Source organism: Crassostrea angulata, chromosome 8, assembly GCF_025612915.1.
Source record: "Crassostrea angulata isolate pt1a10 chromosome 8, ASM2561291v2, whole genome shotgun sequence".
Lineage (NCBI taxonomy): Eukaryota > Metazoa > Mollusca > Bivalvia > Ostreida > Ostreidae > Magallana > Magallana angulata.
Window position 1 is genome coordinate 818,441 of NC_069118.1, and position 17,894 is coordinate 836,334.

The 17,894-nt window shown below is 33.1% G+C and overlaps 1 protein-coding gene and 2 pseudogenes across 1 annotated transcript; all 3 read left to right on the forward strand.

Moving 5' to 3' along the window:
• Positions 1–1,668: 1,668 nt before the first annotated feature.
• LOC128159078 (interferon-induced protein 44-like) lies at positions 1,669–5,101 on the forward strand (annotated as a pseudogene).
• A 4,331-nt stretch (positions 5,102–9,432) lies between these two features.
• On the forward strand, positions 9,433–14,766 carry LOC128159079 (interferon-induced protein 44-like). The gene is made up of 7 exons (XM_052822132.1): positions 9,433–9,478; positions 9,551–10,128; positions 10,378–10,439; positions 12,049–12,246; positions 12,428–12,574; positions 12,786–12,957; positions 14,077–14,766. The coding sequence occupies exons 2-7, from the start codon at positions 9,603–9,605 to the stop codon at positions 14,382–14,384; spliced, it is 1,413 nt and encodes a 470-aa protein (XP_052678092.1). The 5' UTR covers positions 9,433–9,478; positions 9,551–9,602; the 3' UTR covers positions 14,385–14,766.
• A 1,733-nt stretch (positions 14,767–16,499) lies between these two features.
• Positions 16,500–17,241, forward strand: LOC128159123 (interferon-induced protein 44-like; annotated as a pseudogene).
• Positions 17,242–17,894: the final 653 nt, after the last annotated feature.

A 17,894-nucleotide genomic window follows, 5' to 3' on the forward strand; every position in this document is an offset into this window, starting at 1 on the left:
GACAGAGGGCTAGGCTTGCTGAATCCTCTTCATGTTTTCAACCCGAGCCCAACTATACTTATACTTCGAGACATTTATGTTTATTCCACAGTATAACATTAATTTTACGCATCAAACGAGCTATTTTCAACAAACTTCGCTGAATATCTGCAGTTGAAACTATCACGCCATGGCGTCAACCAAGCAAAAAGATGACGTCACAATCCAAATGAAACGCTGCGCGAAAGCATGCGTACTCGTTCTGTACTCGGCCTCGTTAATAATATAAAACATTCCGATCAAATTCCACAATATAATGTATAATTAATAACAATAAACATTGATAACAAAAACTCTGAAAAAAAAATATTATATTTACTTGAACCCTCTGAATCATTTTTGTTAACTTTTATTAAAACCGCGCAAGTATTTTAATATGATCTTACCTTCCAGTTGACTACTGGAGAGCCGCTTTTCCCGCATCTCCTTTTTATATGCACGGACACTGTACCTCTAATTTCCGAACCTTATAAGTAAATGAGCTCAAGTCCATACCAATGTTCTGACGCACCGTGGTCAGCCGTAGCATTTTATTTATAATTTCTGACCCGGCGCAGACAGGTTCATTACTGGACTTGATAACCCATTTTTCCATGAATATAAACAATCATTCGTTATTTATCTAGCCTATTCACTTTAACCAATTTATGTAGTATTTTGTTTTATTATAGCGAGCGCAGCAGTAGGGGGGGGGGGGGGGCTCTATGATAAGTCAATTTTTTATATGTAAGTTTAAGAAAAATGTCTACTGCAAGAAAAGAGAAAATAAACTGCAATAAACATTATGTTAAAATCGTTATTATTCAACAACATTGTAAAAACTGAGATAAATTCTATGAATTTACAAGAAAAAATAGGCATGTTTATATTATTTTGCATTCAAATTCATTTACGTTACGTTGATACTTTTATTTTTATTGATGTATCATAATTCATTATTTGATCAAATGCTGCGCTCGCCCCAACGGTCGCACCGTAAAACATATTACTTTTATGTTAAATACTGAAATCTGATTGGTTTAGACGCAGTTGATAATCCGTTCTATTACCCTCAGCGTTAGCAACACACTTGGCATCGGGTAACACAACAAATTGTTACATGCGCGGAAATCATGCGCGTACGTTTCGCCATAGAATTCACGTCATTTCTATATAAAAGCCGTAAAATTTTGTTTGAAATTAAGACATTCAGTATGATAAAATAAATATTGCCTGTTTGGGAGGGTAAGAGTTGAAATTAACACCCCTCAAAAACCATTGTCAACCGACGCGAAGCGTCGGTTGACAATGGTTTTCTCGGGGTGTCAATTTCAACTCTTACCCTCCCAAACAGGCAATATCTATATAAATTACATGATAAATATTTAAACATTATTATGACAAACAAATACTTTTATGAATTCATGTAGGCTTTAAAATACATGTAAAACGTAAGAGATATTCTATGGCACAAAACTTATGTACCTGCAACGATTCAAAAATGACAATATTCAACAATGAATCAAATAATATATACAAAAATTGAGCCAGCCCACCTCTTATATTGATAGTTTTAAACCAAATAATGCTAGAACATATTTTTTAGTTCTTTTTAAGACGAGGTGTTATTAATTTTTTTTCATAGGAAACATGGCGGGATTTCTCACACGTAAAGACAAGAAACAAATATCACAGTGGATTGGCAGGGACAGTCAGTTTGACCTTTTGTTCAAACTGAGCCGTGACGGGGTGTCTTACCAGAGGTTCCATGAGCTCTGTGACAACAAGGGACCCACTGTGACCATCTTCTACAACACAGACAACAACGTGTACGGAGGGTACCTGTCAGACAGCTGGGAGAGTACTGGGGGCTGGTGTACAGACCAGAGAGCGTTCTTGTTCAAGTTATTTTCCGCAGGTGCCTGGAAACCAGTGATGTTTCCTTATAAGAGTGGACAAACTCATTATAAAGAACACGGCTACGGACCTTGGTTTCATTCGATGACTTCATTTTACTTGGCTTCAAATAAAAATAAATCAGCAGGAGACTATTACCAGTTACACACAGGTAATTAAATTAATGGACAACGATTTAACATGAAAGGAGAGACCCCCAAGTATGTGGCTAACAGTCACAACAATGTCACAGATCTGGAGGTCTACAAGGTCAAAGGTAATTACATGTATTATTGATTCACTCAGCCATGTTTAATAGTATTTGATTATCAAAATGAAAAACAGGCTCAAAAGTCTTCACGGTAAGATCAAAGTAGAAGGTCAATGGTCGAAGTTCATTCATCGGCGTAATCATCTTCAAAACATTAGAAAAATTGATCAGATTTGATCCAAATTATCAACACATATATTCAAACAATATGCAAGCATTTAATTTGCTTATAACAACAAAGACTTGAAATTGTTGAAGATTAGTTGAAATAGCAAACAATACTTAATTATACTGTAGATGCCAATGAATTCTAGCTTGCTGTAATTATTATCTCAGTCTGGCTATTATTAGAGGTTTATACATGTAATATTTTAAGATACAAAATCTTTATCTATATGATTTAATTTTCGCTGTAACGCCTCTTTTGATTGGCTGATACCGATGGAGAGGTATGGATTATATTGTTTAACATACCTTGGTATAGGGACACACCCCCTTGACACATCCATGCAGAAATACTTTTTTTTCTCGTGTAAACTTAACATGTACACATCGCATGCAGGTGTATACCAAAGTGAATAAACAAAGCGTTAACTGCTCAAGTTATGTTATGTCGTATAACATACGTCAAAACTAAATCGAATCAGTTTTCAATGCTATTGCTGAATTTTTTTTTATTTTTTTTTTTTTTTTTTGCTTTCTTTTGGGTTTTGTTTTTCTATTTTTTGTAGCATTAATTTATGCAAGATTATTCAAATATGAAGAGTGTATTTCGTGTCTTCGTTGCTATTCTAGATGGATTTCCAGATGAGGAGATGGAATCTCATTGGCGGGACTCACCGGAGTGGAATTCACAGGTTTGTCATCATCTAATTTCATCTACAATTAACCCAGTAACTCATTCACTTCAACAAATCTTCGCAAAGACATTTCAAGTAATTTCGAAAACAACCACGCTAATTTTCATTAAAATAACATAAGTGTGTGCTTAAATCATATCAAACACGGATTACTACTGGTTTCAAAATCTAGAGTTACAACATCTACCAAGATAATTACTACATTGTATAATAATGAATACCAATGCTTCATCCTTGAACTGAAGTGCATATCGAGTATTTGTCTTTCACATCTAGTTATCAGATGAAAAATACTGCTTATTTTGCCTTTTTGTGTATGATTTTTCAGACTTTTCAAGAATTAAAAGAATTTGTCGCAAATTACGAGCCCCTCGAGGAGATGAAGATTCCTGAGTTCAACATTCTACTGATAGGCGGGTAGGCGCCGGAAAGTCTAGCTTCCTCAACACCATCAACTCAATCTTCAAGGGCGGGATATCCTCCCGCTCATGCACAGGAAGTGCCGAGAATAGCCTCACTAAAAGTGTAAGTCTAAGATTCTGTCATCATTAAAATAACATTTTAATTGAAAGATAGGTTTAAAGATGTTTAGAATGTTACCAAACCTTCAATTCATCTCTTTATCAGTTTGAAAAATTCCGGATCCGTGATCCATCAACCAAGAAATACCTCCGTTTTCGGATTTGTGACACACGGGGCGTGGAGGAAGGGCTGTAAATCAAAAATGAAGACCTGGGCTTTATTCTGGACGGAAACCTCCCTAATCATTACACGGTATTGGATGTTATTATAATTCTCAACTTATACATTTTTATAAACGGATAGTTAATTTAAGATGATACATGTAATAGCACAAGGAAAGGTTGGTAAAGAAAGCCCATATGGTACAGTCAAGCTACAATCATTCACAACTTTGACATTATGTAGCTTGACGGTGACGATAATTTTGTATATCTCTAATGCTGTTGTACATTTTAAACACCAAACAAAAAAATAATGTATCTTTTAAGTAAAAGTCAGCCTCACAATACAAGTAACAGAATGAGTCAATCTGCTTTCAGTTTAACCCTGAAGAGAGAGCATCAACAAAAACCCTGGGCTTCGTCAAAGAACCCACGGTAAAGGAAAGGATACACGTGGTGGTGTTTGTACTTGACGGAAGTACACTGGACGTCCTGTCTGAGGGGGTCGTCTCAAAACTCAAGGATATCAAAAGTCTGGTGGTGGATAAGGGTAAGTAACTTCGCTCTGTGGGGGTCGTTACAAAACTCATGGAGATGAAAAGTTTTGCGGTAGATAGGGGTAAGTAATTTCTGTCTGAGGGGGTCATCATAAAACTCAAAGATATCAAAAGTCTCGTGGAAGATATACAAAGTAACCTCTCTCTGAGGGGTCGTAAACCTAAAGGAGATCAAAAGTCTTAACAAAAGGAGATTGTTAAAAGACTTAAAACGAAAAAGACAATGTTTTGTGTTAAAAGGCGGTGCTTTTCTGCAGAGACGTACTTGTATGTCTCTGGTTTCTTCTTAAAGAGGGGTTTTTCTTTTATAACTAAAAGAAATTTAAGTCTCCTGGTGGAGAGGTGTGGTTGTGTAGGTGGAATTTACTTTAGTCTCCTGGTGATTTGAGGTGAGTAATGTATGTAGGAGATTTAGAAGAGGCTCAGTATCAAAAATGTTTATGACACAGGAGAAACTTCAAAGATTAAGGCTTGTACATTGAAGTGTAAAATGGCGCCTTTTTTCTAGGCATACCCCAGCTGGCTTTTCTGACAAAGATGGACAAGATTTGTGAAAGAGTAAATAAAGACGTCAGCAAAATGTTCACGAGCAGTGTCGTAGAAGAAGCCGCCAATAAAACCGCTGATATTATCGCTATCCCAAGATCCCATGTACTTCCGGTCAAAAATTATGAGAAGGAAACTCAACTCAAGACGGACATAAACGTCCTTGCCCTTACAGCTCACCGACAGTCGCTCATGTTTGCAGACGACTTTCTGGAAAACCAGTATGAACTGGAACAAGAAAACTCACAGACGTTGAACACGCGTGACTGAGGATGGTTCTGGTGCTACCTGGTTCAGTGGAAACGCTTATATCTAAATGAATTTTCTTAAGAGTAATTCCCGCCTGTTCTCATTTTGGAGATCAAAAATTATAGTATTTATCGGAGCATTTTATTTTCAGAGAATTAATTAAAATGAAGGTATTATGACTTCTAACACGGTGACCTAAATTAACTAAAGTAACTCTTGTAGAATGCGACATTTTGGAAAGAAGCGATAACCTAATATAGACGGGTCCTCACTGTCACACCTGTACAAGGATACATCATACATTTGTTACAATCAATTAATATCATTCAAACATCATGTTATACATTGTAAAGTTAAAATATCGGTTGACAGCAATGAAATTGTGAATAAAATATTTAACTGTAATTCATTTCGGATTTAGAAACATTGCTTTTATGCTATAGCTGTTCAATGAATGTAAACAGTGTTAACCAAGGGTAAAACACTGCAGTGATGTCATTCCTTTGTTCCTGCACTCTAAAATTTTCCTGTGACATTCCGATATAAGTAAGCCTCTTAAAATCGGAACGTTACCAATAGTTACAGTACTTATATCCTTCAAAATCGGACTGTCTCAGGTAAATCAACAATGAAATTCAATGGCAGTGTTTTAAGTACGATATATATGCCTCAAACAGTTCTGTATGAAACAACATTGGACAGTACTCGGCCCTAAAGAGCCTCGAAACTTTCTGATATTTTTTTTTCATACAGAACTGTTTTTGGCATATATCCATTACGTAAAACATGGTTAAATACTATTACTGGAAACACTAAATACAAGAATATTGTACCTTTTCTGAATAATTTGGAAATAATAATAATTACAACAGTGGAATAGATGATTTATATCCTATGTTTTCAGACTTAAAATGGAAGATAATCCCATGACTGATACATATTTCGAAAAAAATTTATTGTCAAGTTTTTTACGTCAGTAGGTGGAATAAGCAAAATAGTGAAAAGATGCTATAAGTACTGTAATCTTTTAATTTATTTCTTTGGAAAAAGGGGTAACATAACAGTCATCTTACTAAAAAAAAGGGCTCAATTCCAAATTTCCTCGAAGATTTTCTGCCAACTATTAGACATCTTAACATATACATCTACATGGAGTATTCAATATTTTCAGCAAAGAGCAGTAAGTAGCTAGATTGTTCACAAAACGGAACCTTTTAGATGAACATGTTCATAACTGCTTGTCCAGAAATTAAAGCTCATCTAAGTAGTTTCTACTGACATATTCAATATCGAAAAAAAATGTTTATCGTCGCTTTTAAACTTGTATATATGCTCTTTGTCAGGGAAATAAATAATAGATCGAACAACCATATAAAATCATGGTATTTAATGCGCTTTCGCGGTTAAAAATAGAGTGCCAGAATTTTTGGTGGGAAAATTCTTGAGATCAAATAAATATGATTTAACAATTTTATTTTTCAAAGGTACATATCAAATTAGTTATGTAGGTTTGAACGTTCACTTGAACGAACAATAATAAATCCATTCAAAAACGTGTGATGACATTTACATTTGTACCTTGGCTTATATACACGTGATTTAGATTTGAAGTGTGTTATGGAAAATTTAACGTCCAGTATCTAAACGCCTAACGCGTAAAAAATCTGATAAACTTTTGCTCTTTCAAATTATGGTTGAAACGTGCTACCCTACCTACGAGATTATTGACATCATGATAGTGATCCTTACAAAAAACTAGTCTTGTATGGCATTGGTTTTCTTGCTCATTTAATCATCTAAAAAAGAATTATGATGTGCTAGACAAATTTTATACCTATTCAATACATTACCGTTCATTATCAACACGTTTGTGTCTGTTTGAAAGAGTACTATTACTCACATAATTTTTCAGGGCTTAAATCAGACACTGCAACTACAAGTACTGTTTATAAAACAAGAAGATACAATGGTCTAAAACTTAATTGCTCTGTTCATGATACAAGATAAATAAGCCAATAGAAAGATTAAAGTTAAACAAAGTATTTACCATTATTTACAAACCATGTACTATACAAAGTATATATAGCGATCAATTTAGAGGTGATCGAAGATTTAATTTAAATTAGATTATCAAAGTATTGCATATATTGACACTATATTTTTGGATTTGAAAATATGGATTCTTAGAGCAAGATTTTGATATAAACAACAGTTATATTCATTTTGTGCAGAAAAGCATGTGCTAATCTAGCTACACTTTATGCTATTGTGGTACAGTAAAACTTGATAGAGAATTCATTTGCAGTATTTGTAATAAGAAGTAATGATCAATGGTAGAATTTTTTTCAGGAAAAAGAAAAGTATAATGTTTGATTATATACTAACTTTTATGTTCTCTCCTATATCTTTGTTTGTTTCATATAAGGTACAAGGCATAAAATTTGTTTCCTCTTCGACAAATTATTATCTTATTTTTATTTGCAACTTATCTGTAGCCATAAATAAGTAAATATTCAAATATAACTGACATTTTAGGTAATCTTTATATAAGTTAGGTAAATTAAACATTTATATAATATTAAATTACAAACATTTATGTTTGGTCTTAACTGTATTGCTTTACAACTTACAATAAGTAAAAGATTGGCAAAAATATATTTTAGGGGACTGTATGCAATAAATAAAACTGTTCTGTTTGCACATAAAATTTTTGTAAATAGCTTTCTGCCTTTAAGAAAAGTTAGGAAAATGCATTTCTTTTTTCATGTATTGGTAAAATTAAATTTCAAAGGGAATGTTTAAGAAAAAAACTTATGCAATATCTAAAATTTGTACTTAAAAGATAAATTTCTTAAAACTTACTCATCATATAGACTGCGATGCTAACTGAAAGGATGGTAGATTTGGTACTATTTAATTTATTTTTAATATCAAATAAAAGGTAACACTTTATAAACTTAATTATTTGATAAACCCTTTAAATACATATTGAATCTAATGAACAAACATACAATCTACAGAATTTAGATAAAAAAAAATTGATAGTTATTGCTAGACTATTTCAACAAATTAAGTGTTGGGGCTGATCCACAACTACAATTGTTTACGGTATAGCGCTAGTTTGATAGCGATGGTACACATTAATGTGTATATACGAGTCATGTTCCAGATTTTGTATGTGACGAAATTCCGATAATTGAACATTTAAACTACAATAAAGTATACTACAGTACATAACTGTATGTGACCAACCAAGTCTAAAAATGCTATAACACAGCGTAGCTACGATTCCTGCTTTCCAAATGTGCATGGAAATGCATCTTAAAATACGTAGTGTAACTTATGGTTCAAATGGTTTATCATTTTTTAATTACATAGTTTTTCGTAGTTGATAAATTGATGTCTAAAGTCTTATCTTTATCTATGGTTAACGGATAAGCCATGTATCCAATTTCATGTTTGTCGTCAGCAATTTTTTTCCGTTCATTTATATCATTCGGAGTTTCTTTTCTTTTTCTTATCACCCAATGTCTAAATACTCAATCGAACATTTATGATGTTGCTGGACTACTTATTCACGCATTGCATTTCATTAATACGCGTGTTGCTCTCACCATTAAGCCATCTGAGTAAAATAAAATTGATGTTATTAGAAGGTTTTATAAAACTTTGCCGAAAAGCGATAGCCCGGACTTTATTATTAACCCGAAATGTTTAAGTCGTGTCTTAAAAAGTAATTTTTCTGATCAATAGGGGTTTCTTTTCCGATACTTAGATAGCTTATTTTCATATAAGTTCTAAAAAACGATACTATCGGAAGGCTCAAGAACTCATAAACCCACACGCTGAAATGCACCTGTTTTTATCCGTTTCTCTATATACGTATATCATGCATAATTAAGTCCGATTTGATCGCTATGATTTTGACAGATACATGAAAACATGAAAATATTTTAGACACGATATTTACATTGTTGTAATTGCCAACACTGATGTTAAAGGGTGTGCCATTCATTGCACTGCACATTTCTGATTTTTCGTTAACCTATAACCTGCTTTCAGACCAGATGTATTGATTACCGTTCAGTAATTTTCCGAAAAGTTTTTATTTTTCGTCATCTATTTATTTCAGTTGAAAAAAAGCTATGACGGAAAAATAAGATTCATATTCAATGTTTATATATTGTTTAATTCAGGCACGTATCAAATATTAAAATAATTATTGTTAAACATTAACATTAGATCTGTGAAAAGCTTCACCTGTATTCCTTCCAGCGTGTTTTTTGTAAATAAACCTAGCGCTACTATTTTGTGACTGCTCTTTGCTGTCGTACTTCTTTGACGGTTAAAAACGAAAGTATTAAATGTCAAATTAGAAGATGTCGATGTAGTTAAATGGTAAGTATTCGATGTACTAAATATAATTTGGTATGTAACTTCGAATATTGATGTTTCATTACTTTTAATCAGGAATAAGTGTTGTTTGATGAGGTTCTTGTGTATGGAAAGCTAACACAAATACATGGAAAGATCACTGACACGTCGAGACAAGAACCAGATATCACGATGGATTGGCAGGGACAGTCACTTTGAGCTTCTATACAAAATTAGCCGGGATGGAGGATCAACAGAGGTGTTCCATGAGTTGTGTGATAACAAAGGACCCACTGTGACCATTTTCTACAACACAGACAACAACGTGTACGGGGGGTACCTGTCAGACAGCTGGGAGAGTACCGGAAGCTGGTGTACAGATCAGCGAGCGTTCTTGTTCAAGCTATATTCTGCTGGTAACTGGAAACCAGTAAAGTTCCCATACGTAACAAAAGAAACCCATTATAAAAATAAAGCATACGGACCATGGTTTTATTCGTTATATTCAACTTATTTAAATATAACCACGACTGGTAAACCGCCGTCAAACTATTACAATCTTAACTCTTCAAATTTGTTTGACGGTCAAAGATTTGACATGAAAGGAGAAACTGCCCAATCTGTGGCAAACGGTCACAACAACGTCACAGATCTGGAGGTCTACCAGGTGAAGGGTAAGACATTCTTCATACAAGTAGTCATTGTTATGCTTGAAAATGATCTTCATAACTTTGGTCTTTATTTTTATTATCATAAGACTTTTTTTTGAAAATAACGATTTTTTTTAATTTACTGAACAACCAAACTTTAAATTAAAAAAAAAATTGATGTGTCCATTTGTTCGTATTTCCCTTTTGCCTTTCGTTGTCATTCGACAAGTACTGAGAAACACATGTAACAAAATGCTAATATAACCTTTCTAGAAGCTTCTTTAGACGATGAACTGCACTCTTTTTGGAGGGATTCAGCAGAATGGAGTCCACAGGTTGGTGTCATTTTAAAAAAACACTGAAAATGATCTAGATATTTGATATTTTTATACCAAAATAGTAAGTATATATGCTATGCCAAAATAAACAACCATATTTTGACTGTTTGATTTCAATCAAAAAGTTCAATTGCACAACAAAAATACAACAGCTTCCCAGAAAAAGAAGAAAAAAAAGCTATGTAATAAAACAACTCACTTAGAGCAACCATTTTCATCTTAAATGCAATTGTTATTATAAAACATAAAGATCAAACAATCATTAAATATTTATTCCCTTGATGAGATATCGGCGCTACTGATTAGTCTAAAAATTTCTTTGATACCTACATTAATAAAATTTTGGCCGGATCTACTTTTCTCATCTGTTCTTATTTAACACTATTTATAGGAGGGGAATTTCCAAAATAATCATTGTGAACAAAGTGTAAAGTTGTGTCTGTTTAATTTTCACTAAACCAAAATACAAATTAATAAAATATAAAAAATTAAAAGTTTAACCTTAAAATATAAAAAATACAAATACACATTATTTAATTCACTAAATAAAAAACTAAGCGTCTTCTCACGATTTCGTCTGCTTGAGATCAATCAACATATACTGGCTGTTCCTTTTCCAGGAATAATTATAACGAACATATAGGCCTATGAACTTACACGGTAACACTGCTGTTCAAATTTGGTAACGATGAGTTTTAAATTTACACACGTACATGATCGGTTATCAGAATAAGCACCGTAAAGCAAAGCTACTGTATGAGTAGTGCGTCAACTCCTTCGGCGCATTCCAAGCGGCAGATATCCATTTAAGTACATCACTGGCTATCTAGTTACCACAACGTTTACAAAAGTCGCTTATACATACTATTCTTTGTCGACATATCAACTATTTTCGTCCATGGTCGCCTCTCCTTGCATGGTTATGCCCAGTTGCATATTCCAGCGATCTCACATGAAAATTGAATAATATCACAAACTATTGCATGTATTTTCCTATCGTTTTCAATTCAGTCGGTTCAGATTTTAACTCACTGTTTGTGTTTCATTCAGTTAAATTCCGCTCAATAGTTCTGCATCAGCTGAAGGCGCACCCATTTTTAATATTGTCGCTCTTGTTGTTTTGTATTCATACGGGCCCCTTCATTTAAATTATTCATATTTTTGATCAATGACACTTTACATTTTATGAGTTGAAAATGTTTTATTAAATGATAAGAAATGAAGATTCACATTGGACCGGTAAACTTTTTCATCAAGTTTTCCGGTCAATTTTTTCTTTGATACGTCTATCAATAGCAAATTATTATCTTCATTTCTTAAATCATTAACTTATTGAATAAGTCATGTGTCTGACATAATCTCAAAAAGGACAACTTGTATTGACAACTTTCTTTATGTCCAGACAACTGCAATCGTGGCTCATAAATACGAAACGCAAAGGCAATTATAAACAAATGATAATAAACAATTTTAGAGTCTAACTAGACGATTGTTGAGGCCAATTGTTAAGAATATTTCAACGTACAATAAATAACCTTTTCAAATAGGTGTTTTTTTCCTTTATTTGACAGCATATTATATTGTAATTTCATCTTCAATCATTCAGACTTTTCAAGAATTAAAAGAATTTGTCGCAAACTACAAACCTTTTGAAGAGATAAAAATCCCAGAGGTCAACATCCTACTCATTGGTCCGGTTGGTGCAGGAAAATCTAGCTTTTTCAATACCATTAACACAATTTTTAAGGGCGAAATGTCATCCCGTGCATGCTCTGGAAGCGCAGAATTCAGTCTTACACAAAAGGTTCGTTTTATGTTCTCCCTGTCTGTCTGTCTGTCTCTGCCGGTTGGTCTCTCTCTTTCCTCTCTCTCTCTCTCTCTCTCTCTCTCTCTCTCTCTCTCTCTCTCTCTCTCTCTCTCATACAATAAATTCTATTACACAGTTCAAACAGGTTTTTATTTTAATTCTAAATTATGACAAATAGTTTTGCAAATTCCGGGTTCGTGACCCTACTACAAAAAAGCACCTTTGTTTCCGGATCTGCGACACCCGGGGCGTGGAGGAAGGAGTCTCCATTAATGGTGAAGACTTAGGTTTTCTCCTTGATGGAAACCTCCCAAACAATTACACTGTAAGTACGGATCTGGATTTATTTTATTAAAAAAAAACTCCCTGTGTTAAAAAAAAATTACTGAGGAACTGAGATCTTCTAAACAACAGTTCTTGTTTTCTTCAATCCGATATTTTTTCATAATTCAGAAAATGTTGCTTTATTACCATTTAAAACTAACTTATATTTTTCAAGTAGAGAGTAAGGCTTCCGAAATGAAATATACTTTTAGTTTCAACTCGATTCGGAGGCGTCAACAAAAATAATTGGCTTTGTGGAAGAACCGACAGTTAAAGAGAAAATGCACGTGGTTGTGTTTGTTCTTGATGGAATAACCTTGGGCGTCCTGTCAGAGGGGGTCGTCTCAAAACTCAAGGATATCAAAAGAAAGGTGGTAGACAGAAGTAAGTAACTTGTGTTGGACAGGATTGTTATTGAATCTTTAGAAATAAAAGGATCGATGTAGGGATGAGTAACACGTGTCTGAAGGGGTCGTTGCCAACTTCATGGAGATGTAATGTATTATGGTTGATAGCAGTAACAAATGTTCATTTTAATCAAAATAGTTAGTATCAAACTACAAATTTAAACTCATATCTAGTAATACTTATATTATTTTCAAATAAAGATTTTTTTTTTGATTATTAAGAAACGCCTGAAATACTTAAAAAGTAAATGAAGCGTGATCAAAAAAGTAAGTAAAGGGGTTAAAAAATTCGATACAAATCACCTTATAAATATAATTGATTCGATTGGATTAAGCAATTGTTCAAACAACGTACAATCCAAATAAAAAGAATAGCTATAAGTATTGTTTTAACGCTTTCTTAAACTCGCTATGTTGAAAACTTGACCCAAAGTTTGTCAGTTTTATGGGTTGCATTAAAGAACAATTTGTGACAAATTTGACAGATTATTTATTTGTATTAGTTTAGCACCTTGATTATTCAATGGGAAAAGAAATGGAGATTGTCTTATGTATATAAGTGAACGACTTACATATGTGTAGATTTGCGCATGTGCGCGTGAAAAGTAATCGAGGGGGAAATGAATGACATCAAGCGTTTTTTTAAAATGAGAAAATGAAAATACTACTACGATGTTGGCAAAATATATCAATTTATTATATCATTTTTTTTTTCATTAGGAAAGAATGAACATTACCAATATCAATAAACACGTATGGACCACCATTGTCACACTTGATAAGAGAAAAAATAAAATAAAATATCAATATTATTCCTCTTGGGAGCCCTTCAATTCAAAACATTGTTCATTTCCCGATCTGCTTTTTTCTTCCTTTTGTTACCGAATGTGTTATCCCATTATCAAACGGTCACGCTCTCGAGTCGACTACTTGTTTACCGAAGAAGATTGTGACACGACGTGATGAAGGGTATATAACAAATATGTTTAAGCAATAATGTGCTTCCTTCTTATGATGAATATTTCAATAAAATCCATGCCTGTTAATGCATATATGGATAAAACATTCGAATCTTATATATTATAATTATTTCCAGGTATACCACATTTAGTTTTCCTTACCAAGATAGACAAACTTTGTAAATTGGTGGAGAAAGACGTCAGCAAAACATTCATGAGTGGAGTTGTAGAAGACGCAGTCAACAATGCCGCTGAGATCATTGCTCTCCCAAGATCCCAAGTACTTCCGGTTAAAAATTATGAGAAAGAAACTACTCTCAATACGGATATAAACATTCTTGCTTTGACGGCTCTCCGCAAGTCGTTGGTGTTTGCAGATGACTTTCTGGAGAACCAGTATGATTGGCAACAGGATAATATGCAGATATTAAACAAAAGGGACTGAGTCTTTCAAAGCATTGGTCTGATCCTAAATGAATGGGATTACATAGTTTGAAATAGTATTGTACATTTAATCTCATTTCTATTTGCAAATAGATGTAGCCGGTTTAAAGGTAAAACCTAAGACTGTGAATACATGTATATGAATCTGAAATCCAATCAGTGGTAGATGGTCACATAGTATTGAATAAATAGGTACTAAAAAGTTTTAAATTGTTTTAATACAACTATTATCAAACACATTGCATATAAACAAAAAACCAACGCCAAAAACTGATAAAAGACGATTTAAAATTTACCTTTTTTTCTTTACGTTCTTTTTCTTGACTGACAATATGTCCCGATTTTAGTCATTTTTTTTTAATTTTAGATATTATCAAGTGCGCATGACAGTCTATTACTTTTTTTAGATAATAAGATTAGTGATACTCAATTCTTTTCTATGTTAACTTAGTCATTACAAACCTTAAACAATTGAACATTTATATATGATTAACAATTAAGGTTTATGAAAAAAATAATTTCTTATAAAATAGCTTTTATTTTTACATTAATAGGATTTTTTATTATTATATAATGAATTTTTTAGAAATCGAAATTTTTTCAAAAACAAAAACAAAACAAAAAAAACACAAAAAAAAACAAACCCAGAAATCTTAGTATTTTCATCAACAAGTCTACCATGTCCAGTGACCTTTTTCACAGTAATACTGAATGCACATGCATTATTTCAACAAAACAAATCCATAACTATATAACCATTTAGGACTCTTATATTAATTTATTTTTATTGAGTCAAATCAATTATATATGACTGAGAATCATAGTAACATAAAGTACCACTGTATCTTAACGCCTAATGCGTTAAAAAATCCGTTAAACTTTTTCTTTCAAATTATGATTGAAACCGACTACCCTGCATATGTTAAATTAAATAGATTATTTTGGATCAATACGAAAGTAGCAATATTTGTTTTGGTAAGTAGTTGGTGTAAATATTTTAGGGTAACTAAGGGTGTTGTAATGTTTCATGTTTTCTAATTTAAGTAAATCATTGATTGACTCTCAATCAATTTACTATTTTTTACCTATTTGTATTGTTACAAATTGATTCTCTTTAAAACAGCAATTACCAGTTCCGGCATGTGAATGCATTTATATGCATTTATGAAGATTAGGTGTTAGATATTTAACAGGTACACGGTAAGGAAAACCGTTCGATTAGAATAAATTCAATATTTTCCTACATCTCTACATAAAGCTTCGATATCAAGTACAATGATATAGTGTTCGATTTACCACGACTTTCAATCTCTCATTAGAAATTAAAAAAAAAAACACACAAAAAAATAATGTCTATAATAATTCCCATTATTTCAGATAGTGTAAAGGTTGTCTAAAAATCAAATGTACCCTTTAAAAATTTTGACAAATGAACGTGTTACTCATGCACAAACAAAAGAACCAGGTATTGGTGGAGATAGAAGGTTTGAGCTCCTTACAAATTAAGTCGAGACGGAGGGTCAACAAAAATGTTTCTTGAGTTGTGTGACAACAAGGGACCCACGGTGACCATATTCTACAAAACTGACAAAAACGTGTACAGGGGTACCTGTCACAAAGTTGTGAAGCAGTGGGAACTAGATAACAGACAAATCGGATGAAATTCGATGACAGTTGTACAGAACATAGGGAATTTCTCATTAAATTGTAAACTGCTAGTCAAGGAAACCAATGAAGCTTCCCTACATAGATGGAGAAACACATTCCCAAATTATTTGTTAAGGGCCTTGGGATTTTTCCTTGCAATTGGGCTTATTTTACAGGTCCTTTAAAATGATTAAGAAATTTCGATCAAACTTTTACAAATTCAGTACAAATGAGCTCCTTGACGGACACAAATTTGGCATGATAGGGTAAAAAACGGCCAGAACAACGTTACTGATCTGGAGGTCTACCGAGTCAAAGGTTAGAGCTCATTCATTTATATCATATTAATATTTTCTCGTTTTAAAAAAAATGCTAACGATATTACATTGCTGACCAGAATAGGAAAGCAAATCCCAGACAACATTTTTGCTGTAAAACATAAAAGCAAATTTCAGAAGTCATTATCAAAATGATTGCACGATATGTGAAGGTCCGTCTTCTATTCTGTGAAGGTCCGTCATCTATTCTAATTGTTACCCATTCCCTATGCTTTTAAAAATATGACAATTAACTGAAATTTGTCTTATTTATCATTTTAAAAAGTTAGATAACTCAATCTCTTCAGTTTGACCTCGAGTCCGGGGCTTCAATAAAAAGCCCTGGCTTTGTCAAGGTACCAACTATGAGGGAAAAATACACGTGGTCGTTTTCATTCTTGACGTCTTGCTATTGATAGAGGTTTGAACTTTAAAAAGTCATTTAATAAAAGCAATATCTAAATTATTGCAATGAATTATTCTCGTTTCTTAGGTGAATAAATATAGACGTGCAATAGTATATTCATTAACGAAGTGTTAGATTTTACTATAGTAGCTAATACTCTGAAACAATAAACTCTTATAGGTGTTCCTCCCTTAGTTTTTCTTACGAAGATCGACGAAATTTGTGAATTGGTCAGAGATGACGTCAGCAAAGTGTACAATAGTAAAACTGTAGAAGATGCTGTCAACAATGCCGCGGATCTCTTCGCTATCTCAAGATTCCATGTACTTACGGTCAAAAATTATGAGAAGGAATCTGAACTCCTGACCAGTATCAACATTTTGGCTTTAACAGCGTTGCGAAAGTCGCTGATGTTTGCAGACGACTTTCTTGAGAACCAGTATGAGCTAAAACAAGAAAAAATGGAGACGTTAAATAAACAGGATTGAGGCTCCCAAACGTTTTAGGATTCTCTGAGGAAACGATTAGAACTTCTTTTGTGACGTTTTTTGGGTTAATTTCGTGTAACGTAAGGATGAAGTAAAATAAAAGTGAATTAATGCTACAATAAAAAGAGGTTAATTATATGAATTTTTGTTTGGGGAAGGCGTTTAAAGCAACAGATGTACATTTGATGTAATTTGCATACTGGTAAATGTTGTTAACATGTTCATTAATTTGGGCACATGTATTTATGACAGAAAAACCTAAAAACCAACGTCTGTTCTTCTACATGTTATATGTAAAGGACATAAAACTCAAATTATTTATTCTGTGAGCGAGAGGACTGTTAGACTGTTTTACTTACAGATCTAGAATGACATATTCAGACTTTTAATTCTCTCTAAGCATTTAATCAACTGTGTAAAAAAGGACAATATCAAGTAAACCTGTTAACAAAGATGATCATGGTATGTAGCAACCTCTAATGATGCATAGTCCACTGATAAAGAACGGTGTATCATTAAAGGTTGCTACAATGGTCCTTACAATAAAACTAGTGTTGCAAATTGGGTGGAGTTTACTGTATTGTTGAATGAATGTTCATTTCTCTCAAACCATATCAATGGTGCATGATGTACCAAAAAATATTTACAAATGT

Bases quoted from the DNA above. Each gene is read 5' to 3' on its own strand.
- LOC128159079 (XM_052822132.1), top strand. From the start codon at position 9,603: ATGGAAAGATCACTGACACGTCGAGACAAGAACCAGATATCACGATGG. The intron at 10,440-12,048 runs GTTGGTGTCATT...TCAATCATTCAG, and splicing joins CAGCAGAATGGAGTCCACAG to ACTTTTCAAGAATTAAAAGA. The intron at 12,247-12,427 runs GTTCGTTTTATG...TATGACAAATAG, and splicing joins AATTCAGTCTTACACAAAAG to TTTTGCAAATTCCGGGTTCG.